The following is a 25,785-nucleotide window of genomic DNA, read 5'->3' as shown; positions in this document are numbered from 1 at the left end:
CCTCCCTTCCTATCTATAACACACAGAGAGAGAGAGAGAGAGAGAGAGAGAGAGAGAGAGAGAGAGAGAGAGAGAGAGAGAGAGAGAGACTCACACACAACACTAAATAAATCTATAGAATTAAAAAAATTCTAAATTTTCACAGCCGTACTGGTAAACATAATTGCAGAAGCCTCTTGGAATAGCTACACTTGGTTGAAAAGTTCTAGGACTGGATTCAAACTTAGTACAGCACTAAGCAAAAATACTTGTAATGAACTACAAAGAAAAATGAAGCTAAATGATAGGTTTCTTCTAACTCTTTTTATGGACTAACTGCTGCATTTTGGGTTTTTTGTTTCATACTGGGATATATATTGTTATTTCTCATTTACCACATCCCTTAATCAAGTTCTACAAGGATAAGGGCCAAGTAAGATTTCCTCTCTACATGTGTTGAATACCTATTGCTATCTGGCAAACTACTTCCAGCAATGGATTAAAACATATTTTTATCATTATCTCATGAGTCTATAGGTTAGAAATTCAGATATGATATAACCAAGATAACTTTTCTCTGCTCCATTATGTTTGAGGCATCATTTAGAATACATCAAATAGCAGTAAGACAACAATTGGGAATCTTTCTGTGTATCTTCAGCATCTCTATATGCTATTTGAGTTTCCTGATAGTATGGTGAGTAACCAGCTTTGAACTTGTTAGAGTTCTTTTTTTTTGTTTTGTTTTGTTTTTTGTTTTTTGTTTTTCGAGACAAGGTTTCTCTGTGGCTTTGGAGGCTGTCCTGGAACTCACTTTGTAGACCAGGCTGGCCTCGAACTCACAGAGATCTGCCTGCCTCTGCCTCCCGAGTGCTGGGATTAAAGGCGTGCACCACCAACGCCCAGCTAGAGTTCTTATATTATGTCTCTGCACTCTAAGAATGAGTGTTCCAAGAGACAGAAATGGAAGATGCCAGTCTCTTAATGAATGGGCATATGTTATATGCTACTGGACAAAGCCATCACAAATCTCACCCAGATTCAAAAGGGAGGGCAGGAACCCCACTTCTTGATGACTGAAATATAAAAGGATATTTTATTGTCTTTTATCCATCATGTCACTATGTTCTCGCATCCTAACATATTGCCTTATATAAAGCAAGTTCAAAACTGAGTTTTCCATTCAGCTGCAATGATTTTCCTCTTGAAACAGAATCTCACATAGCTAAGAATCTCTCAAACTCCTGATGCCTTGGTCCCTAAGTCATGATTTCTGGATTTAAATGCATGTGCCACTATGCCTGACTTAGTTGCAGTGATCTTGACATACAGGTGTTCTTTTCACATTTACCAATGAAATCAGCCAATATTGGTTGCATAGAATGCACAGATATTATTAGGTACTTAAGTAAACCAATTCTCGAATGTAAAACCAGCCTAAAGGTAAGATTCTAAATCTCACAACAGCACAAAAGCAAAGCTCATAAAAGATGAAGTGATTATGTAGCAGTACCAAAGTAATCATTCATTTTTATCTTATAATATCTTCCACCACTGTCACAGCCTGCCAATAATTGACATCATTCATAACTCTATATAAGCATCACTAATTCTTTCTACCTTCAGTGGGCTAGATAATCAAGATTTAGTACCAAGGGAAAAAAGCTAGAAAGTAAGGAACAACATCAAGTAGTCCATAGGAATACTGCTATTACCTTACTCACTTTAGCATGCATTATTTTTTCTGACACATTAGAAAAAACAAAAAAGGTGCCCCCAAAGAATTTAACATCCCCAAACAGGAAATCCTGTATACTTTTCTTACCCATGCTGTCTTCCTCTTTTACTGTATCCCATTCAATAATAATAAAATCTTGATTAGTCATGATACCTATTAATAGCAATAATTACTTACCATTGCTTATTTAATAGAACATGCTTTTCTGCACTTGCTGAACTGAAGATATATGCCATTTGAAATTGTATTAATGGCAAAACAAGTTATTGACTGAAGATTGAGGTTAAAGGAAGGTTGCAGGAAGATGAAGACTGTTAGTGAAGTCACCAACTCTAAAAGGAGACTGAAACCTAACAATAACTACATTTGGCATGTACTGATTATTCTTAAGTATATATTTTATGAAAACTAGTATTTTCAAAGTAACTTATGGCTTCTTTCTTCTTCAGAAGGGGATAGCAATGATATATTTCTGGCATTCTTAGCACAATGCAATGCCCTGATGTTTATTCATTTTTTAAGGCTGGCAAAGGTTTGTATTCAAAATTTCTTCTACAAATACTTCTTGGGAGACTACTCTGCACCAAAAATTGTATAGGTGGACATAAGCACAAATAAGACAGTCTTTTCAATCGCAGAGTTTGTATTCTATAGGCAGAAGTAGTCACATACTAAGATTGAATCATTACACATTAAGATATATGTTATATATAATACTGCGTATTTATCACGTTGTATCCCACAAATATATAACAATACTATGTTCCATTTAAAAATAAGAAATGATGATCTGGAGATATAGATCTGTGACAGAGTACTTTACGAGCATGTTAAAGGCAGGTTTTATCCTTGCCTTTACCCAAAGTATCAAATAAATACATAATTATTTAAAATAATTATACATTGCAGTAAGTTTAGTGGATACGGAACATTAGGTTTTTCAAAGAACCTGTTGTTCATCAACTCAGTGTTCTTAGATTCAAATTCTTTGTCATATCCTAGCAGCTATGACAAAATCATTAAAACCACAACAGAATGAAAGTAACCAACAGGTTTTCACAATAACCCAGAGGTAGGACTAATTGGTTCTGCTGAACACAAAGAATTGCTAAAATCGTCACACCCAAGAAACCACTAAACGTTTTCAAGAAAAATACAAAGAATTTTAGAAATACAATGGCTTACCTATACACAAGCAGTTTCATCCTTTGGTGTTTAAGGCTCTAAATTTTACTACAACTTAAGGTTTTTGTACTAAGTAAATGAATTCAAAGAAAAAAAATCAATCATGAAAAAAATTCATTTCCCATAATAAAAAATCCCGCTAACTACACTTTGGAGTCATTTTATCATGATAGATACTACAGTTTCTTTCAAAGTAACCTGAATTTCAGAAGACTGATAACCATTTCAGTTGTGATTTATGAACATTACAACATTTACGTGGTTCATTTGTTCATCCAGTGATAGACACTCTTCTAGGCTCTAGGCTATAGGGGACAATATCTCTTCAGCATAGCAAGGAACACAGACTATAATGAAAAAAAGAAATTGAAGAAGGAATAAGTACTGTCAAGTGAGATTTATGAAAACAAAAGTCAGGGACCGAAAATGATCACTTTTGACAGAGCAGTCCAGAGAAGCATCCCTAAGGAGTTAACACTAGATCTGAGCCTTTACAGTGCCCATCTGTATGCCAGATGATTTGGGTATGAATATTTCTTACCACCTGTACTCTTAAACAATAGGTTTTCACATGAGCTGAACCTGCTATTAACTTTTAGGTGCCATTGAAGGAAGATTCTGTGACATTATGTGCAATGAGAAGGCAAAAGAAAACTATCTCAAGCAATTACTACCTAGCAGTTATTACACTAGGTTTTACTGATAAATGCTTAGAGGCCCTCCCCAGGAGCACGTTGAGAAAAATCTGAATCCCTCATACAAACTAAATAGGCTTTACAGAAAGAATATAAGCTGTAGCCCTGGACTATCTAATCATGAAGGAAGGAAAACTATAGCCAGCCTTCATCAATTAGTTGTACTTAAAAGGAATCCAATACGGAGCAAACATTTACTGATTAGAATTATTTAAAAAAAGAGATAAGGAAAGACAGTACTTTAGAGTTTTTTTAATGAGATACATTGTTATTACAGTATTCAAACAAAAACAGAATTCTGTTTTAAGGTTTCATAAGTAATTAGCTCCCAGAATGTTCACAATATAGTTATTTGTAATTTTGCTGAAGTACAAATTTGAATCCATATGCTTTAACTTTTTAATGAATCTACTTGTAAAAGAATTCTATTTGCTAATTGCAAGTTTTTTATATATTTTTAATCTAGGAACACAAAAACCATCAGCCCGTGTATGCAAGTAGTGTTTAATAAACACACAAAACAACAATTTCTGAATAAACTGAGTAGACTAAGAACACAGGGTATTGACATCTTCAAATTTAACATCTGTTGGCCCTACTTTTTTTAAGAAAGAAGACACTATATGTGACCGCCCCCAATCTGGAAAAGATCTCCAAGTATGCTTGTGCTGGAGTGTAGTTCCTTCTAATTCTGTCTTTTGGTCTTCGTTTTCCTAGGCGGCCTCATTTGTTTATCTCCTTTGCAGTTGTTGTCCTAAGTGGAAAGTCAGGTTGTCGATGGTTGCTAATAAAGCACTTTGATCTCATTTGTGTTGAAGGTGTTACGTATGCGGAGGCAGGAGCTCCTGATTTTCAAAAAGGAAACACATGTTCAAGACACATTTAAAGAATTATAAAGTGCTGTAGGCTCCCTGATTTATAGTGCTGACTAGCTACTGAAATCAGCAGTCAACACCTAAAAGTACCAAATTAAAAAAAAAAATGTGTGACTTTCACTTCTTTGCGAATGCTCTTGGACAAGGAAGAGTGAAAAGAACTCAGAGAAGTTTTCAAAACTGGTATTGAAACTGATTATTATGAAAATCTAAAACTGATTATTATGAAAATCTAAAGCTCAAATGTCCTGAGATACTTAATTTTTTAAATTAGGAATGTCAGTAACTCTACAACTCATGTGAGCACAAAAAATTTTTTCTTGTATTTTATCTGATTGAAATCCAAAGATTCAAATGTTTATGACTCTGTCTGACTCAGACTATATGCTTTTGGTCACTCTCTAGCTGATTCAATAATGTCAATTTGTTTGTCCTTAGAGAGGGTAGTTGGTGAAATAATATTCTCTAGCTTGGCAGGTAAGATAGATAAGTAGTTAACGGAGTTAGCTGCCAAGTCTGATGATATGAATCCAATCACTGGGACCCACATAGTGATAACCCTAAGTTCTCTCACGTCTCCGTATGCACACTGTGATATTCACCTCTCACCCCCTCATGTGCAATAAATAAATGCAATTTAATTTGTTTATTTGTCTCTCATACAATACATCTCAGTGGCAGTTTCCTCTCCCTCCACTCCTCCCAGTCTCTCCCACCTCCCTTCCCCAAGATCCACTGCTGCTCCAAGTCCCTTCAGAAAAGAGCAGGCCTCCCAGGGATATCAACTGAACATAACATAAAGAGGTACAAACCCTCATATGGAGGCTGAACAAGGCAACCCAGTAGGAAGGCAAAGGTCTCAAGAGTAGGCAAAAGAGTCAGAGACACCCCCAAAAACTTAATTTAAAACTTGTTAAAGAATATTCTCACCCTGAACTCTTGGGGAAGGGTCTAGGCCCTGCCCTATATGAAATGACAGACTATGGACACCCCCATGGAGGGCCTCACCCTCCCTGGGGAAATGAGGGGATAATGGGGGGGTTGGGGGGAAGGCATGGGAGGAGGGGAGGGAAAGGGAGAGGGACCTGGAACTGACTTGTGAAGCAACCTTGTTTCTTATCTAAATTTAAACTGAAAAATAAATATATATATTTATATATATAAAAGAATATTCTGTAACTAATTCCCACCACATGAAGCATTCGTGGAAAGTGATCAGCAGTTGCCTTAGTTTTGCTGGTAATGGCTTCCTGAGGATTGTACCACTTGCATGGGTAACGGGTGAGCACTTTCATTTTCAAGCCACATTCCTTACATCTTGACTCCGAAAAATCTGTGCTACAGCTAAGGCTCTTTTGAATCCAAATGAAGATATTGCCACTATTCTATCGCTGTCTGTGCTATCTACAATGAGTTTAGTTTTTTAATCTTTTTTATTTAAATTAGAAACAAGCTTGCTTCACATGTCAATGCCAGTTCCCTCTCCCTCCCCTCTTCCCCCGCCCCTACTCAGCCCCCCCAACCCCCTACCTAATGCCCACTCCATTCCCCAGGGAGACTGAGGCCCTCCATGGGGGATCTCCAGAGTCTGTCATTTTGTTCAGAGCAGGGCTTAGTCCCCCCCCCCCCAAGAGTCCAGGGTGAGAGTGCATCTCTCATTGTGGAATGGGCACTCAAAATCCATTTGTATGCCAGGGATAAATACTGATCTACTACCCAATGCCCAATAGATTGCCTAGGCCTCCTTACTGACACCCACATTCAGGCGGTCTGAGTCAATCCCATGCTGGCCAACCAGCCATCAGTCTGGGGTCCAAGAGCTCCCCCTTGTTCAGGTCATCTGATTCTGTGGGTTAAACCAGCCCAGTCTTAACCCATTGCTCATCAGTCCTCCCTCTCTGTCTCTGGATTCATAGACTTGCACCTGTCTCTGCCTCCAAATTTCTGGGATTGAAGGCATGTGCCACCACATTGAGTGAGTTCCTTCATTTTTACGATAACTTGAAAACCAAAACTTCTCAATATTATATGTTTATTAAATGAAATGAGGTGAAGAAAATCTCTGACATAGTACTTCCCGCATAGTGTTTAGTGTTTTATTTATATAAAATGCATATTTAGTATGAGACGATATGAGCACATAATGTGAAAAGTCCATCTCACAGAGTCATCACTTTACTGGGCAATATTGTCATTCTAAAAATTATGTCAGGTGGTAGGTAGAAAGACAATAAAGAAGTGTGACTGGCATTTTACAAAATGGCTTAATGAAGCCGAGAATAAGTTTGCCTCTTAGGAAAATTTGCAGTGACAATTACTAGGGAGCCAGAGCTAGAGAATAGCTAGGCCATGCTTTCCTTACAGAAGAAAAAATCCATGCCCAGGAGATGACCAGCAAGAAGGGCCTGCCCTATATTTAATGACTATCTATGACTATCTATTATATGAAAGTCAGATCCACACAGAATGACGGAGAGGTTAAAGAGGTTAACAAAACCTCGTAAGACTGATTACAAAGGTAGCCGTTCGAGTACTGTTTAAAATAAGCAAAATGCAAGCGAACCAAAAATGTATAAGAAAGTGCACTTCAGACTATTCAAGACTCGCTGCAAGGGCTTACAGGACAAATATTTCAGGATTCAAACTCCAGACAAAAATAATCATGTGTCTAAATGAAGCAAACTGGCACTTGCACAGTCCCGAAAATGTAACTGTGTCGTCAGTTTTCTTATTGCTTCAAAACACTTGATCTTTTTCCCATTACTTTGGGGATCTCAGGCTTCCAAAGCAAGCCTACTTTTGACAAGCAATTACCAGGGCAGATGGGAAAATAGCCACCCTACCTCAGGGTGAGTGCCCCCATTTTGTTTTACTGGAAACATCACTAGCCATGAGGAAAATAATTCTGCTTAAAAAGCTATCTGCATTTTCAATAGCACTGCCTTTCCCACTGCCCTAGAATGTTGATGGGTAATACTCCCAGCTGCTTTTAATGTTATCCACTTGGTAAGTATTATTTATTTGGGTTAGTGACCAATGGAGTAGGAGTAAATTATCTTGCTCTATTTAAGCAAAAACTAATGAAATTTTATTGGTCTCTCATACGAACATGCACTGCAGTCACATTTTTTTAACATGAACATAGGTTTATGCTACAGCATTAAGTGATTCTGTGATGCTGTGTTGACCTAGATAACATATCAAAAACATCATGTATTCTGTTGAAATACTCTTCCCACTAAAAATCTGCATTTTAAAAACCTCAAATGTATTTAAATTAGGAAATATCAAATCATAATTATATGATAATATATAAATGAATAATGGGGTTAGTGTGCATAAATTAAGCATTTGAGAATATCTATTCATTCATTTTGCCCAATGGCACAGATACTGCTTAATTCCCTTAAGCAGTCAATTATCAAACAAAATCCCCGTGATGAGGATGTTGGCTTCTAACAAATGAACTGTAAGGCATCTGTCACATAGGAACCTCAAAGTAGTTCTGAAATCCTTGAAACAATGCCATGAGGATAGGATGCAAGCACCTTACAACTTTAGATTTAAAAAACATCAAGCTGAATTTCTATTCATTGTTCTTGATGTACTCCAGGCACCCAGAGAGACACAGGGAAAAGTCACATAGTTCTTTGCCCCACTGTGGCTCTCTAATAGGAAAGAGCAGGAGATCTATAACTGTCATTCCAGGCAGGCTATGACAAGTGCAGTAACATGAATATGAGCTCTGTATAATGAGAACAATAATACAGGAAACATTGGCACTTATCTGGAACAGATAAATTGGGTTAACACATATTTCTCTTTTACAATCTCTGGTTTTGAATGTACCCCACAGTTCATGTGATGGTTCACCCATCATTTTTTGGTGACAATTTCAACAGGACTTGCCAAATGTCAGTTGTTGCAAACCTTTTTCCGGAGGCTTTTGTGGAAGAGTTAAAACTCAAGGATTTCATAGTAGTAAGATTCTGGATTATTTGTTTATTTTCCTGCCTTTCAATGCTTTATGCTTCCTGTCACCTTCCCCAGGAGTTCATACATCTTAATTGGCTGATTAGGTGAAAGTCTTGCTTTCCTTGAAGTTTGGTCTTTACACATGTAGGATCAAGAGCACTTGGGAACTTGTTAAATATGTAAGCTCTCAGGTCCCACTTTCAGACCTGCCAAATCAGAAAAGTCTGTGGACATGCCCACTGAAGTTCAATCTTTCCTTCAACAAACCCTCCAGGGGAGTGAGGTATACATCCCATCAAGTTTGAGAATCACTGGCTTATAGGAGAGAAAGATTACCGTAGAGGCATTAGGACTGACATCCCAAATTGCACCCTGAAGACCATCCTATTTATTTTGAGATGGCAATGAATAATGGAAACATCATGAAATCTTTGTTACAACCACTCAGAGGTATTTATATTCCAATAAGGTCCCAGAAGCATTGTTTTACAGTGAATGGCCCTGTTTCCAACTGCAGGATTTATGCTATGATTAACCCCTATATAACATGTTAAAAGAATGCCCAGAGCACACCTCATTACACAGTCCATCTCTGCCCCTTGAAGACTTGAACAAACTGACAATCAATTCAGGAATTTTCAGGGCAAAATTGAAACACTAGTGAGCAAACAAGTCATGTGGCCTCTCCCAGCCCAGGCTCTCTCAATGCTATTTCTTCTGCAGTGTTCAGTTTGTGGAAAGGACTTAGTTCATCTGTTCCTATGTGGAAAGTCACCTAACCTGTCTACCTGCTGCTTCATCCCCAGCTGAAGAGGTCCTTGATTTTGAATGCTATGCTTCAAGGATTGCTTATGCTCATGTTAGCAGCAAAAGCAAATAGCTGTAACTTCTTTGGCCCTAAACCTCATTTTTCCTGTGAAAGATTTTAATCAGAAATACAATGCAGTAAATTACATCTTCTTTCAGCAATTTAGTTTTCAACCTTGTTGTTCAAACCAACTTCTGTACTTGAGGTTAATGTTGTTGCCAGAGGTGTTGAATGAATATTGGAAATTTGACAGAGAAGACAAAAGACAACAAACAAGGACAGAGGAGAATGGAGCCCAGGGTTGATTGAAGGCTAGAGATAATTTGACTGTGCCATGAAAATAGCAAATACAAAAGGAATTAGACCTTTTGCATCAGAGCTGTCTAACAAGCAGCTTGTTAGTTAAATAAGGCTCTCAGTAAAGTATGTTCTTCAAATATAACTCCAAACACTTGGTAGATTCCCCATTTTGTTAAATTGAAGAAACAATATTCCCTTGGGCTTGTTGCCTTAGCATAGTAACAGCAGGTAGACAGCTTGGAAGCATGCTATGTTCTCCAGAGAATAGGAAAAGATACATTTGTGAAGGATGACCTTCCCCACATGTGTTTTTATTTATTTATTTTTATTTTTAAATTTAAATTTAAATTAGAAACAAGGTTGCATCACATGTCAATTCCAGGTCCCTTTCCCTTTCTCTCCCCAACTCCATGCCCTCCCATCAACCCCTCCAATATCCCCACATTGGACATGCCATCTAAGTTCAAGTTACCTTGTACTAAGTGAGCATGACAAGGAGATGTTCCTGTTGTTAAAGATTTAAGGAAGCAAGGCATACCATCCAATGTCTCCAAATCAAAGAAAAACTGTCCCAGAAAAGACACAAATCATGCAGTTCCTGGCACTGAGAGTACACAAGCACAAAGAACACACACACACACACACACACACACACACATACACGATTACACTGGGCTACCATAGGTACAATTCAGACATTACTTTTTATCATCTGACTTAAAGACTGAAGATTTGTCTATGGTATTGAATGGACAAGGTTTCAGGAAAAAAAGAAGGATCCTTAAAGGACTGGGATTTGAGATTAAGATAGTTGAGGGTTTTTCTTTGTTTCATTTTGCTTTGTTGTGGTACTAGTTATTGAACCCAGAGCCTTGTACATGATACCACTGATGTATACCCCATCCCATTTAGTATTTTTCATTTTGAGACAAGAGCACAATGTATTGACCAGGCTGGCCTTAAACTCAATGTGTAGCCCAAACAGGTCTTGTACTTCATATTCTTCCTACCTCAACCTCCTGAGTACCTAGGATTAGAGGCCTGTGTTACCATGCCAACCCTGAAGGGAATTTTGATATGAAAAGTTTAACATGCCAAGGGCAAGTCAAGTGGTTATGCTTATATTAGCTACAACTGGAGAAATCTGGACACTCTCTGGGATGCAAAATGAGTGATACCACAATGGGAATAAACAAATGAACATTAAATAACGTTGAGCTTATCAAAGATACATCATGATTGTGTACACCTTACTGCTCAACCAGAGTTTTGAAAATACATGGGTTATACAGGTTGCTAAAAACAATACTTAAGTAAGTTACATAAATTGTACAGAAATTAATATCCTGAGAGGGTCAGTAAAAGGGAGGCAAATACATGGATAATATCTAGAATTAGGAAGCAATTTGTGTTTGGAAATTGAAGTTCAAAAAATGGCAACTAAAGCACATAATCCACTCTACAGACCATTTGAAGCTGTCGTACCTGAGGGAGAGATTGGGTTCAACAACTTTTTGTTTTGAAACACAGTGTGCCTGAGATGATTTTCCCCTAGTTTTCTATATGCAATATTAGTCAAAGTCAATGCAAATTACAAATAATACTTTAATATTTTCCCAAAATTTAGATACTGAAAGACTGGTATTGGTCAGTGATTAGAATAAGTACTAACAACACAGGAATAAAAGGAGATAATAATTATTCTTGTGAAAAAGTGGATGACATGTAGTATGTAAATAATGAGAACAAATGTGGCAATATACAAGGGATCTTAGAGCATTTAAAGTCTAATACATTACAAAAAGAGCTCAATACTGATAAATGTAGAATAATACATTTTATGGAGCTTTATCATATTCTGTAAGTTGGTATGGATCATAAAATGTGAGGAATAAAAAAGTAGGGGAGTTGAAAGATAAGTGTGTGCACATTATTTATGAAGGATGGATATTGAAATGAGTGACAAGAACGTGTAGACAATGTTTTGAATAATGATGACTTTGATGAGTAGTTATCACACAAATCTGTGTGCATCATAAAATATGAGGAATATTAAGGAGCAGAAGAGTCAACAGACAAGTCTCCTCAGAATGAGATGCAGAATGAAGGAAGAAAGGAATCCAGGGAAATGCACAGAATAATGATAGCTTTTATGAGTTTTTCACTCACTGCCCTGGATCCTTCATAAATATAAGCCATACAAACATAAAAGAGCAACAAAAAAGGGACAGATCTGTGTCTCATAAAATATGAGACAATAATGCTAACCAGGCTTGACAAAATAATTGAGTCTAGTAGAACTGTGGAAAGACACAATATCTAGATTAATGCAGGCAAATAAAATGAGTGAGTGTAGATTTGTTTTATCTGAATAGAGTCAGCAAGGACTAGCTAGGCACTGTGGTGGCATAGCCCTCAACAAAGTTAAATGACAGAACCTTGGCAAGTTCACAAGTAATCCATGCATGCCCCCAAAGTGACCACAATATTTGGGGTTCAGGAAGGAATATGCAATCAATTTCTAAATGATTTGTCCCTATATGGTCTCTCCTTAGGCCCCTGGCTGCAATTTGTAAGTAGTTTGTTGGAAAGTTTTTACAACTCATTTCAACATAACCTCTATGTATCTTATTGACTATATTGTGAAGATTTCTAAAGTGTTACCATAGGGTCTGGAGAAATGGCTCAGCAATTAAGATCACTCACTGCTCTCATAGAACATAAAAGTCTTGTTCCCAGCACTCATGCGACAGATCACAACTATCTATAACCCTAGTTCCAGAGGATCCAATGCCCTCTTTTGGCTTCTGTGTGCACTATGCTTATGTGGTACACCACATGTAAACAAAACAGTGATACACATAAAATAAAAAATTATAAATCTTACAGTAAGCTGTTACTACTGAAATGAAATGTTTTCTTTATTTTTCCTTCTTGTTACATAGGGCTTAGAACCAGATTTGTCTGATTTGTGAACAGTAGTTCAAAATCTGGAACTCAAGGACTGTAGGTTTCTTCTGTTAGAACAAATAGGATTTTAACATGACAGTGTTAAAACATTTTAATTAGAGAGTGGTTGAGAAAATCAGATATGACAAAGTAGGAACTGTCTGAAGCAAGATAGAAGGCAAAGACCAATCTCCAAGATTATCCGTGGACTTCCACATATGAGCATAATACACACTATACCTATACACAGTGTACACAAACCCTGTGTCACCCAATTAAGGTTGCTTGCTTGGTTCTATTTTCTAGACACAGTAGTTTGGCAGTGTGTATCATGATCTTTAATATATTCATTCTTGTATAAGCTGATGCACAAAAAATAAACACAAAAAATAATACTGCTGATTACCTGTGATTAAAAGACCAGAAATAAAAGGAGTATGAGTGGTCAACAAGGGCTTCAGTCATAGCTAGAAGGTATTTGTATGTTAACTAATGTCATTTATTTTAATTTTGACAAGCAGAAAAGCATAATTTCACAAAAAGAACAGTCTCCTAAGGAGATAAGAAATTCAGTATATAAAAAAACGAAGAAACAGCATGTCTTCAAATAAAAGGTGAATTAAACAAGTCATGGAATATTGCTTCAAGAATAAATGATGTAATTACAGAAATATATGTTCTCAAAGCATCAGATAATATTGACAACATGATATTAACTTTAAAATCTCAGAATTGTGAATGATACCTAATAAGATCCCAATGTTAATGCATAAAAAGCATACTCTCTCCAAAATATTGTCACTACCTATTTCTGGTTGGTGAAATTGCGGTTTTCTTCACTAGGCTTGAGTGTTTTCTGAAGTTTCTACACCTTGACAACTAGATTCTTATTTTATCATGTTTTTCTGATTTCCTTTGCTCTTTTGTTGCAGGCGTGCCTGTGTGATTCGAGGCCAAGTTGTGGCTGTGGATGGAACCCCTCTTGTGGGAGTCAATGTTAGTTTCTTGCATCACAGTGATTTTGGCTTTACCATCAGTCGGCAAGATGGAAGGTATGCCCTTTGCTTCTGATCATTGTAGGTGCAGAGTACTGACATTTATCCTTAAGTATAGCCAGGACTCACTCCATATGACAGCAATAGTAAGCTCATCTTTCCTTTAGTTTTATCTGGAAAAGTAAATGGTGACGTTTATTTCCTCTATTTCCAATTTAAGTCAAACCAAATTTCTACCATTCCACCATTATTTTCAAGTCTCCTTGAAACACTGGGCATGCAGTCAGGCATCTAATTCCATTTATAAATCTAACCTCAAAGTTTAGTGAGATGATGCCAATAATAAATGATGAAGTATGCAATACATAGACTGCTTTCTCCCATAGGCCTAAAAATATTTCAGATATGTTAGAAATGACCAAGTAAAAGGTTTCCTCTAAACGTTCAAAATTCAGTCATGCTAACTAAGGGTTTTTTAGTCGTATCTTCCATACTATTTGAAGTGTAGCTGAGGAATAGAGTGTTAGACTGGCATGTATAGGGCCTGGATTTGAGCCCCAGCTTACCAAAACCAAAGTTCCCTTATGGGTTATCTATTTCTGTAGTGGCTTCAACTGATTCATTGGCAAGAATGGGCAGCCCATTTAACTACACGGAATTAATATCAAGTTAATATCATGCATCAACCACCAGATTTCTAATTATTTCTCAAGGTTCTCTGGGACCTGGGAAGCATGACTTCAAAGTGAAACCTTTTCACTCTAGAAAAGGATTTTCTCCCAAAAACATTTTTGCTGCTGTCACTTAGATAGAAACTCAGAATCCTTGAGTCAATAGACCCATGTGTCCATCTTGAAGGTAGCTATTTATGACACTCGGCGATACTGTAATAATAGGCTTGGGGTGCCCTATTCTCCAGGTGGCTACCCTTAACGTGTCCTACTCATAACAAACCACTTCAGTACTCACAAAGAGACCTGTTAGCTCAGAGCTTTATCACAGTGTGTGAGACGATCTCATTTCAAGAACCTACAATCAAACCTTATTAGTCTTACCCACTTCAGAAATGCTAATTGTTCAACTTGAGCTGTGCTGAATTTATTTTTTCAACTGCTTCTCAAGAAAATGTGTGTAAAAATTAAAGACCATAAAGAGGAGATTTTTAACCTATTTAAGACAAGAAACTGGTTTTAGAGATTTTAAAAATTATTTGTATGTAAATTACATTACAAACCAGCCATCTAGTTATTATAATGAGCTTCACACAGCTGTAAGGGAAATAATATTTCCTGTCAAATATTCCATAATTAGAATTCTCTGTTACTTCAAGTGGACCTTTCTCTCATTTAGACTGAATGACAGAATGAATTTTACACATTCCCTTACCAGTAACTGACACAAAAAACTACCCTCAGCCTTGCCAGTATCTTGAACCATGTGAATTAATTGAATAAAGAATTATTTCTTTGACTTCTTATGACCTGTCATGGAGGTGTGATGGGGCCTCAGTTTAGGTCAATGCTACATTTTATATTTATAAAAGAATGTTGAAAAGCTTCTATTTCGAGATTACAGAAAACATTAAAGAGAATAACTTTTGTCAACATTTGTACACTTTGTGTTTAAAATGCCAAGACCCTCTTCTGATGAGCTTTCTGTGAAAAACAGGTTTATGTAAATGGGAGATACTAGCAAGAGTTCCCTCTGGCAATGACATTCTTCTTGGGATCCATAAAGAGTGTCTGTGTTCAAAATATGTACCCTAAATGCTATCCAGACTTTCCCATTATCATTTCTCAGACACAACATGACTATGATAAGATTTTCCTTTTATATGGCTGCCTGCTGCTACCTTAGACTAAGTACACTTCTAAAGTAAAATATCACACAGGAAATACACCCAAAAATAAAGATTATAGAAAAGTTGATATTATCATGTAGATACCAAGTAGACAGAGTATGAGATGCAGGTGTTTAGAAGGCCCTCTATCTCCATGTATCCATAGCATGAATTTGCTGCAGTGCTTGGAGCACCCATCAGCAATATCACTATCTTGGACTAACTTACCTCCACAAACTTATGCCAAATAAAATTTGTAAGTGGAGTATAGATTATTATCTCCATTATTAACAAATTTCCAGTTGACAAATCCTTTTCTAGAGACACAGAGAAGGAACAGCATAGGAGACAAAAACACTATAAAACAAAGCCAAAGGAAGGTGGATGATAGGAGACTGAGTCCTCTATGAAGTTGAAGTCTGCATACTCAGAAAAGGACAAGAGTAGCAGAAAATAAAAGTCAAGTCTAAAGAAAGCACAAACATGTATTAGAGTTTCCTGTATGGCAAATATGTTTATTCATGTCATTGTCCTCCTTTTCCCAATAAGCCTATGGGGTCAACATTATGTATATTTCCCTCTTGGGCAGAAGGAAAAACTTACTGAGACTGACACAGGTGGTGAGGACAGAGCCTAAGATTCTAACTCTTGCTCTTTCTATCAATGGTTTACCTATGTAACTCACAGTCAGGTCAGAATAGAAAGAACTTTTACAAATAGATTCCTGAGAACCATTAGGTGTTTCAGGAACTTTCTCTGAAGTCTGAAAGATAAAGACAGTTCCCTCTGATCCACATCAATTGATGGGTATCATAAAGCATCATAGAGGTTTCAATAATTTTCCACCTATGAACAGGAATAGTTTGACATCTTGTAGATTGATGTCCTGGGGTTTTATACTTACTGTCACATAACTTGAGAGCATATTCTTAATGATCTATATAAATGGAAGTGAATGTTGATAGGAAAAAAAGTCTCAAAGAATAGGTCATTCTGAGGGAATTCATTCTGTTTGGCATTGCAATTGTTGAAATTAATCTTAGGGCATAGATCTGCCTTCCACTTCCATGTCAATCAGTAAGCCAGACATTTCATATGTATAACCAGGTGGTAAGAAGAGAAGCATGAGTCAATGGGTTCCAAGATAGAAAAACCTGAATATTTATATGTTAAGTACAGGTATTTAGAGAGATATCTAATGTCAAACATATATATACATATGTATATATGTATGTATGTGTGTCTTTTTTATTTACAGAAGTACTGCATTCAATTACAGCAGTAGCTATAAATATAGATATAGTAGATCTCTTACTAATAATATATAGCTACAGCTCATGAAGTTTTAAAAACTAACCCAGACACAGGTTTATATGACAGAAAGGAGACTCAAACTCCACCAAATATGTATATATTAAGAGACAGACACAGACAGATTTGAATTGACTTCAAGGATTTGACGTATGTTACTGTTGAGCCTGATCATCTAATGTCTATAGAGCAGGTTGGTCCATTGAAAACTCTCAGGAAAAACTTGTACAGGTCCTGAGGAAGCTTTTCACTTAGTTTTGTTCTTATGTCTTTCAAATGGTTGACTAGGACCACTCACATCATCAAAAAATCTCTATCACTTAATGTCAAGTGTTTGTAGAAATTAACCTTATCGGCAAAGTATCTCCACACAAATACCTAAGATTTGTAATTGGTTGAGTAACCAAGTTGCACAGCTTAGTCAAGTTGAAACAAAATACTAACTACCATAAGAAACCTAGAGGAAGTCTTGGGAAAAACTCAAAACTCAGTAACTCTTCATGGAAGTAATCAAAAGCTAGCCTACAACTTATTTGAATTGCAACAAAAAGAAATGTATAGAAAGTTCAGTAGGGCCCATTCCCTATGGAGGGATACGCTCAGCATAGATACAGGGGGCAGGGCCTAGGTCCCATCCCAAATGATGTGTCAGGTTTGATGATCTCTCATGGTAGGCTTCACCTTCCCAGAGGAGTGGTGGGAAGGGGGATTGGCAGAGGGGAATGGTTAGATGGGAGGGTGAGGGAACTGGGATTGGTATGTAAAATAAGACTAATTTTAATTTAAATAAAATTAATTTTTAAAAAGAAAAAAAGAAAGTTTGATAGGAGAACATATCTAATTTGAGGACAAATTTAAGATGTGCTGATTCCCAACTATATACATGACACTTAAGTCTGTCTCTTTTGTAGCTGTTAATACAGATTTATCATATTGGATCCATTATAAATAATATATAACTGAAGTTCATGAAGATTTAAAAAACTAACATAAACATGAAGTTAATAAAAGTAGAGATGAGACTCAAACTGAGATATGTCTAAAGTTAAACTCATTCTTCCCACAAAAAAGTGGCTGTTCACCCACCAAAAAATGGCTGTCCCATCTACTTAATCTTTGTAGAAACAGAATAATTCCTAGATATGCTATTATTTGGATAATTTACTTTTTGTGTCTTTGCATATGTTGTTGTTATTGTTTGTATCATTTTTCAACAAATAAGCACTGTAGTTTTAAGTTGTTAAAGCTTAGTATTTGTACAAAGCAAGTGCATTTGGCAAAGGGCATGGGGTCAAGTCTATGTAAAAGGTGATCAAAAGGAAAGGTTTCTTGAAAAACAGTATTGGACTTTTCCCCCCATGACATTTGTCTTAAACTGCTCCTATGTTATCATGAATTCAACTCCTCTGTCCAAAGTACATGCTGTTCAGATTTACTTTTTAGTTCAAACCAAGATTATTTCCTAGCTTAGTTCTTAATATTCTCCTTTTGGAATCAATCTTGATATTACTGCTACTTCACTAAAAAGGCAAAATCAAAAATATAGTATTATTTATCCTTTGCTACTATTTATTATTTTTAGCTGGAAATTTTTTTCAACAAAAAATGAATGGTGATACTTGATGGCCCTAATAAGTGTCACATAAAGGGAGTGGTAAGATTCCATAAGTTAGTCAGTTTCCCTGTCAGGCTTTTGAGCATTGAAGAAGCGTTTTTACTGAAAGGTCTTTTCTAATGTACGGAAATGCTTATATTGTTCTCCTATGGACTTGCATTGCTTTGAATATTAAGGAGCATCATATTGCCTTTCATCCATTTTTAAGATAGAATGATAATGATTTATCATTTTATTACTTTTTATCATATTCCATCTTTTTGAGTGCTTTCAAGTACATTACCTCAAAGATATCATTATACTTAAAAAAGGAGTGAGGTGGAACCATCAGTGCAGAATGAAATGAAATCTGAGGCTTTTATGCTGTGACACAATAGTCTTGTCAGTGACCACTTCTGTTGCAGGACATAGTTGGCTTACAGAAAAGATAGTTTTCTTTTGTCAGAGATGCAGAAGCACTGGAGGCAGAGATGAGTAGGATGAGTTATCAATCGTCTTACAATAGGAAGCCAGAATCAGAAATCCTAAATACGGAATTCAAGCACAATCAAGAACTGAAGATGGTTGTCAGGAGCAGGAGGTTCATGCATGGTTTAGTTCAAGTTTCTCTGCACACTTCTCGTGTGCTAGTATATTTCTCCCAAAGTTATCTTGGATACACTGTCTGATTTCTGACACTGAACTAGACTTTTAACTTTGGCTCTTTCCTTTTACACATATGTATAAAGAACATATGTATATGTGTATGTATGTGTAAATATATGTATAGAGTATATATAGTTAATTATAGAATTTCTCAGGATGAATATGTATATTTAAAATCCTGCAAAATATTAGCTAGTCATCCTTGTGTGATCCTTGACACAAGATAAAGCACTAATGTAAGATTTGGCTTTATAAAAAATGCATGCAATGATTTTGTTTAAGACAATAGTAAAATTGGTATTTCAAGTCTGGTGAATATCAACTACTGGTTCAAAATTCCATGTCAAATGTCTACTGAATGATAAAAAGAAATCATCCATGAAATGAATACCAAGTGACTGGAGATTTATAAAACCTAAAACAAAAGTGAGTAAAATTTCCCAAAAGTAAGAAAGAAAGATATAAATGACCTATTTTTTAATTGTTTTATTTGGGCTGCTCATATCATTCATGGTGTTTCTCCTCCTCCTTCTTCTTCTCTCCTCCACCTTCCTTCTTTTTTTTATTTCTTAGCTTTGACCTCGTAGCCATTGGTGGTATCTCTGTTGTCTTACTTTTTGACCGATCACCTTTCCTATCTGAAAAGAGAACACTCTGGTTGCCCTGGAATCAGTTTATTGTGGTAGAGAAAGTAATCATGCAGAGAACTGTAGCAGACACACCATCCTGTGATATTTCCAACTTCATCAGTCCAAACCCTATTGTGCTTCCTTCTCCACTTACGTCTTTTGGAGGATCCTGTCCAGAAAGGGGAACTATTGTTCCTGAGCTGCAGGTAGGTATATTGGGCTTCTCATGTATAAAGTTATAGTCCTTAGGATGTTTGCAGTGTGTTATGGCTAATTCTTTGTACATCATTCCTGTTGTCCCTATAATATGGATCCCTTAATTTTTCAGAAGAAGCATTTTAATGAAGTCCTTCTAGTATACTATTGACAAGGATATTAGGGCACTATCTATAGCCACAAAATAGCAAAATAAATTAGCTGTTAAGAGAAATGATCAACTTTGACCTAATTAACACAGTGCCCTAAAAATATGGTGAGCTGACTTACTAGCAATAACAGTATAATCAATGAGCTTGGAGTGTTTGTGGTTCTGAAATTGAAGTTGCTTTAAATATCTATTTTTTTCCATTGTAGTTACTGTTGTTCTCTTGGAAGTCATGGAAGCTCTTGTTTAGCTGTGTTTTATAAAGGTGTTTTTCAAGACTGGGGGGATTGCTTTACACAACATTGCTTCTAAGTATTTGAGCTTTATAGTTAGAATCTTTATGGTTTAGCCTTCCTGAGAATTATTATTTATTAGACAGTCTTAGTAACATTACTAGACAACATTATAGAAATACTCTAAAGACATTTAAAAGTAGATGCCCTATAAATGGACTTCTAAGTCTTACAGTTCCAAAAATCAGGAAGTGTACTCCTAAAAGAGCTTAATGGACACTCTGAGACTGAATTGACATTACTTCCATCACAGCAGACTCCAAAGCTCTCAGAACTCCCTGCTGAAGAACACCTAACACAAAAGTAACCCTCTGTAGGAAAAGCAGTTCTAAGTATTGACTGTCTTGCCTTTTAAAACACCTTTCCTTAGAAAATAAGAAAAACAAGAAAGGAATGAACATATCTAACTGGTGCACTAATTCTTCAACAGATATCACTAGGGAGTATAGATCTTTGCTAAACACAAAGGTTTTCAAAATGAGAATTTATGTTTCCTTATGGAAATGAAATACTAAGAAAACAAATGTGCTATCATTAACTACAATTAGATTCTGAAAAAACCAGTGGACAATTTAAATATGAAACATACTGTGTAGAGGAGAAAACATTAGACAAAGAATATAGAAGAGGGCCTGGAGTGATGACTAAGTAGTTAAGTATACTTGCTATTCTTCCTGAGGATCCAAGTCTGATTCCCGGCATGCAAATTTAGTAATTCACAAGTGTTTGTAGCCCCATCTTCATTAGGGGTCAGATAGGATCATATGCCCTCTTCTGGCACACACACACACACACACACACACACACACACACACACACACACACACACACACCATTAAAAATAAAACAAATATTTTAAAAAGGGTATACAAGAGAGATCAGATTGTTGGAAATAACAAAAATATCCCAGACCTCCAAATTATGTGTTGCTTTGTGTTTAACAGTCAGTTCTATACACCATTTTACATGCAAGTATGAAGAATTTGCAGGATAAAACTTCTACGGTAATAATAAAACAAGACCCAAAATTATTTACACACTCCACATCAGGTTAAATATAATACACAATATGGCCTCTTCAGATATTTTGTTTTGAAAAATGAAAATGATGGAGTACAAGATTCAGTTTTAGTTACCAGTTTTTGACATTTACCTCCATCTGCAGTAATAAACAAATAATAGCAATTAATTTGCAAAGCCAAATGGCATTTTCATTCTGAAACCAATGTTTACTACAAGATTTACAGAGGAATTAGTGGGAATTTTCTTTTCTGTCATGATGCCAGGTTGGAGAAACTTATACCCAGCCATTTGTACATAGCCACAAAGAAAAATGTGTAAAAAAAAACTTTTGACCACCAGATCATTCCAAAGCTTCAAAGTAAACAAACTTGAAGACTTCAGTAGAGATTAACTCCAGGGAACCTACAGTCTTTGTCACTACATATCATTTGCTGTGCCTGCTTCTGCAACCCTTCCTCTTAGAAAGCCAAACCTAAATAAGCAATGCGTTTCAGATATGTGAGGTAACACCAAGCAAGGAAGGTTCTCTCTCTCTCTCTCTCTCTCTCTCTCTCTCTCTCTCTCTCTCTCTCTCTCTCTCTCTCTCTCTCTCTCTGTGTGTCTCTCTCTCTCTGTGTGTGAGTGTGTTTATAAGAAAGAAGACCCCTTAATAGAGCCCAGAGCACTTTGCTTGACATTCAGCAGTGTAATCTTTCCCAACACTTGCTAAGCAATATTTGGAACACCGTCAAAAGAATAAAATTGTTCTTTACAGTCATTCCTGGCAGCAGAAGATGAAAGCAATCTGTAGCACTGGCTATATTTCTCATTCTTATTCAGACTTGATAGAAAATTCAAAACCTTTGGTCGCCCAGTTTCATAAAAATCTGCAAACATGTATTCACTAGACTTTAGTCTGTTTCTCAGACAACAAAGCAGCTTCCTCTACCTGTGACCACTGGAAAGCTAATTTTTGTTGTTGTTGTTGTTGTTGTTTGTTTGTGTGTGTGTGTTTCAATTTTAGGTTGTACAGGAGGAAATCCCCATTCCTTCCAGCTTTGTGAGACTGAGCTACCTGAGCAGTCGAACACCCGGGTATAAAACTTTGCTACGGATCCTTTTGACACATTCAACGATTCCTGTGGGCATGATTAAAGTACACCTCACAGTAGCTGTGGAAGGGCGACTCACACAGAAGTGGTTTCCTGCTGCAATTAATCTTGTCTACACATTTGCTTGGAACAAGACAGACATCTATGGACAGAAAGTTTGGGGCCTAGCAGAAGCTTTGGGTATGTTAAAGTATTTCTATTTAAATAGCAGTATTTTGTTTACAAAGCAGAAAATACTAGGTGTGTATCAATTTGAATTTGGAGTATTTATTGATTTTTCTTCCAGTTAAGATATATAAGGTTTTCTTTTTCATGTAAAAACATACTTTTGACCTTTTGGAATTTCTCTTTAATATATTTTTACTTAAAAATTATTTTAGTTTCATGATAGCAGCACACCACAAGAATCATGCAATATCTAACTTATAACTGTCTCCAGAACTGAATGTTGCCTTCTAACAGTGACCTTTGGTGTGGTGTTCTGCAGGCCTTGGTTTTGAATTTGACATTTAGGTTGTCATTTCCACTTAGAAGCTACAAAATTCTAACATATAGGCATCACTACTTGCTATCGTTTATATCTAAGATGGCTAGACTCCATTAACTTATTACTTTAGTAGGTTAAATAAAAAGCATCATCCTGATTTCCTATTACTTTTGATTTTCTATAACCTTAACACAGAGTATTACTATACCATCCAGAAATATAAAGATGGATGAAAAGCTGAATATCTGGAGGAGCCATTTTCACATCCTTCCTTGGAAGTGTTTTCCATTATATAACCCCACATAGCAAAGCAATATTGCTTTTAGCCTATAGTGTATCAAATTCTTCGCCTTTTCCAAAGGAAAATGGAAAGATCTGTTGTCTTTTCTCTGCCTAGTTAAGATTCATATATTTGAATAACAATATAATCTATGTTGGACTTTATTAGAATACAAGGAACATAGGCAGGTTTGAATCACCTCAGTCCCTTCTTCAACAAGATTGCACTGCTTCCCCCAATAGAGACTGGATCTTACATATTAGGGAGTGTACTGCTACTGCTATGCTAACGACTTTCCCTTTCTTCAGGACTTCATCTACTACACTGCTAATTTAGCTCATCTTGAATTCACATTCTTACTAGAAATAATATCAAATTACATCAGCCAGTCAATGTACAGTATAGAAAAATCCTGTAACTCTACCATGAGTCTAATTTGCACTGCCCTACTGGCCAGCCAATGTTCATTACCTCTTGAGTGTAGCAGTTATAAGAAAGTTCTAGAGCCAGACTCCTCTGGGTTCAGACAATTTTCCTGGTGAGTAGCTACCTGTCTCCAAGCTCTCTCTGATTTCTATGTCATCATTCTCTCCCTTGCTCCTATAAGACATGCAGGCTTCCCAGTACTGCCCAGTGCTGCCAGTCTGATTGTTTTAAACTCTGTTTTTACTTCAGCTTTACCCACACTTTCATTCAAACTCTTAGTAAGCACTACCTGGTTCCTTCTGTGACCATGACTGATATATATTCAAAGCTCCATAATCTCCCACCCCTGATACTAGCGTGATTTACTAGGCAGAACAATCCAAAATTTCTTACATTTCTTTATAGCTCTTTATCTTCCAGTTCTTTAGAAACCTCCTTCGACCCCTGCTGAATTTAGAGATTAGTTGTTGGTGCTGTCACTTTATTATTTTAAGCTGTAACATGTACAAATTTATCCAACATCCTAATGAAGATATATTATAATTTCTATTATTTCTTCAAAAGATTTATATACACAAAGCTGAGTCTGACTTTTAAAAAAAGTAACAGCTTTATTGGAATATAATTTACGTACCATGAAATCTTCCCTACATTTACAGAAGGCAATTAGCACAATTAAAAATGTTATGTAATCATCATCGATATCTAAATCCAAAACATTGTTGTCATTACCCCCTCAAAGCCACCCCACACCTATTAGCAGTTTACTCTTCATACATCTCTCTCCCCTGGATCTGAAATCCATTCATCTCATTTCTAACTTCCTATGTTTCCCTAATTTGTATTTTTCAAACTAACAGCACCATACAGTAAGTAGTCTTTTGAGTTTGGTTTCTTTCACTTGGTATAACATTGCCAATGTTCATCCATGTAATCATATATAAATGCGCTTTATTCCATTTTTTGACTGCATAACATTCTATTATATGCATTTACCACACATGCTTGTAGATTTACTAACTCAAGGACATTGGCCCTATTTTCACTTTTTGTCTATTTTGAGTATTGTTTCTATAAATATTTGTATACAGGTATTCATTTCAATAATTGATTTTAATTCTTTGGCATATATGCATGCATTTTTGGAAAATGTGGATACTATGTTTAAATTACTGAGAAACTCCCCAAGTATTTTCTTGTGACAAATTGTGACTGCACAATTTGTTTGCATGTGTACATGTATGGGCTGGTATATGAGTGTACGAATGCATGTGGAGGTTGTTTTCAATTTTCTTCCTCAATAACTCCCTGTCTACCTTTTTTGAGGTAGTATCAATCAAGCTATAACTCACTGATCTGGTTAGTTCAGCTGTTTTTCAATCCTCAGGTATCCTCCTGTCTCTGCTTCCCAGAACAAGATTTTGTATGTGGAGTTAGAGGATTGAACTCAGATCCTCGTACTTTCACAGTAAGAATTTTACAGACTGAAATATCACTCTAGGCTCTGGCTACACCATATTACCAACCTCATTTTATACCTGGACTGCATATCTTCTTTTAAAATTTCTTCATTACTAAATATTCTAAACCTTCTTTCTTCTAGTTAATCATTCTCAATGAGGGATCCACTAGTACACTTATCTATAATTAAGGAAAGATGTAAACCACATATATAAGCAAAAAATAATGTGTAGATTCTAACTGTAAAACAGCATTAAATAAAAAACCATCTGGGAGGTTTTGGAAGGAGGAAAGTGAAGGGCATAAATTTGTAAATAAAATCTCAAAGTTTTTAAGTAAAATAATGTTTATATGTTATTGGTTCTTTTTCAAGGCTAGTTACACTAATGAAAGCAATGGGTAATGAAAAGCCTTAGAAATGTCTAAAGTGTAAGATAAGACAGTGGTTCCTTATATACTTAAGGGAAAATTTTTAGAGTGAAGCTAGAAAACTGGCAAAGCTCCCAAAGCATAGACCAAAATAATTGCACAAATAGTGCCTAAGCTAAAATATGGATTATTTGACTTGTAGGGAATGTCCCTGTTAGCCATGATTTAAGGGACTGGTGGCTAAAGTGACTTTATTTACTACATATCCTTTATCTCCATCTCCTTAGCTTGAGAAAGAAAACAGGTGATTGTTTATTTTTAATCTTCACCACATTTTAGCACATTTTGAAAGTATTGGTTTAGAAAAAAGGTTAGTAAGTAAAAAAAGAATCTTTATTAAAGGAAAAGCCTAGTTTGCCTTACATTTATAGAATTCATCTATAATGTATGTT

At 36.1% G+C, this 25,785-nt stretch overlaps 1 protein-coding gene across 4 annotated transcripts in view; it reads left to right on the top strand.

The window, feature by feature from the left end:
* Positions 1-25,785, top strand: part of Tenm1 (teneurin transmembrane protein 1) — a 789,988-nt gene that overhangs the window by 632,326 nt on the left and 131,877 nt on the right. For all 4 annotated transcript variants that reach the window (XM_040744566.1, XM_040744568.1, XM_040744567.1 and 1 more), the window contains 3 exons: positions 13,437-13,556; positions 19,484-19,745; positions 22,223-22,490. In XM_040744566.1, coding sequence (XP_040600500.1) covers positions 13,437-13,556; positions 19,484-19,745; positions 22,223-22,490 — 650 coding nt within the window. The remainder of the gene's footprint in view (positions 1-13,436; positions 13,557-19,483; positions 19,746-22,222; positions 22,491-25,785) is intronic.

This window comes from Mesocricetus auratus, unplaced genomic scaffold (genome assembly GCF_017639785.1).
Source record: "Mesocricetus auratus isolate SY011 unplaced genomic scaffold, BCM_Maur_2.0 Super-Scaffold_100003, whole genome shotgun sequence".
Taxonomy (NCBI): Eukaryota; Metazoa; Chordata; class Mammalia; order Rodentia; family Cricetidae; genus Mesocricetus; species Mesocricetus auratus.
The sequence above is the reverse complement of the archived record's forward strand: the minus strand, read 5'-3'. Positions and strand labels throughout refer to the sequence as shown.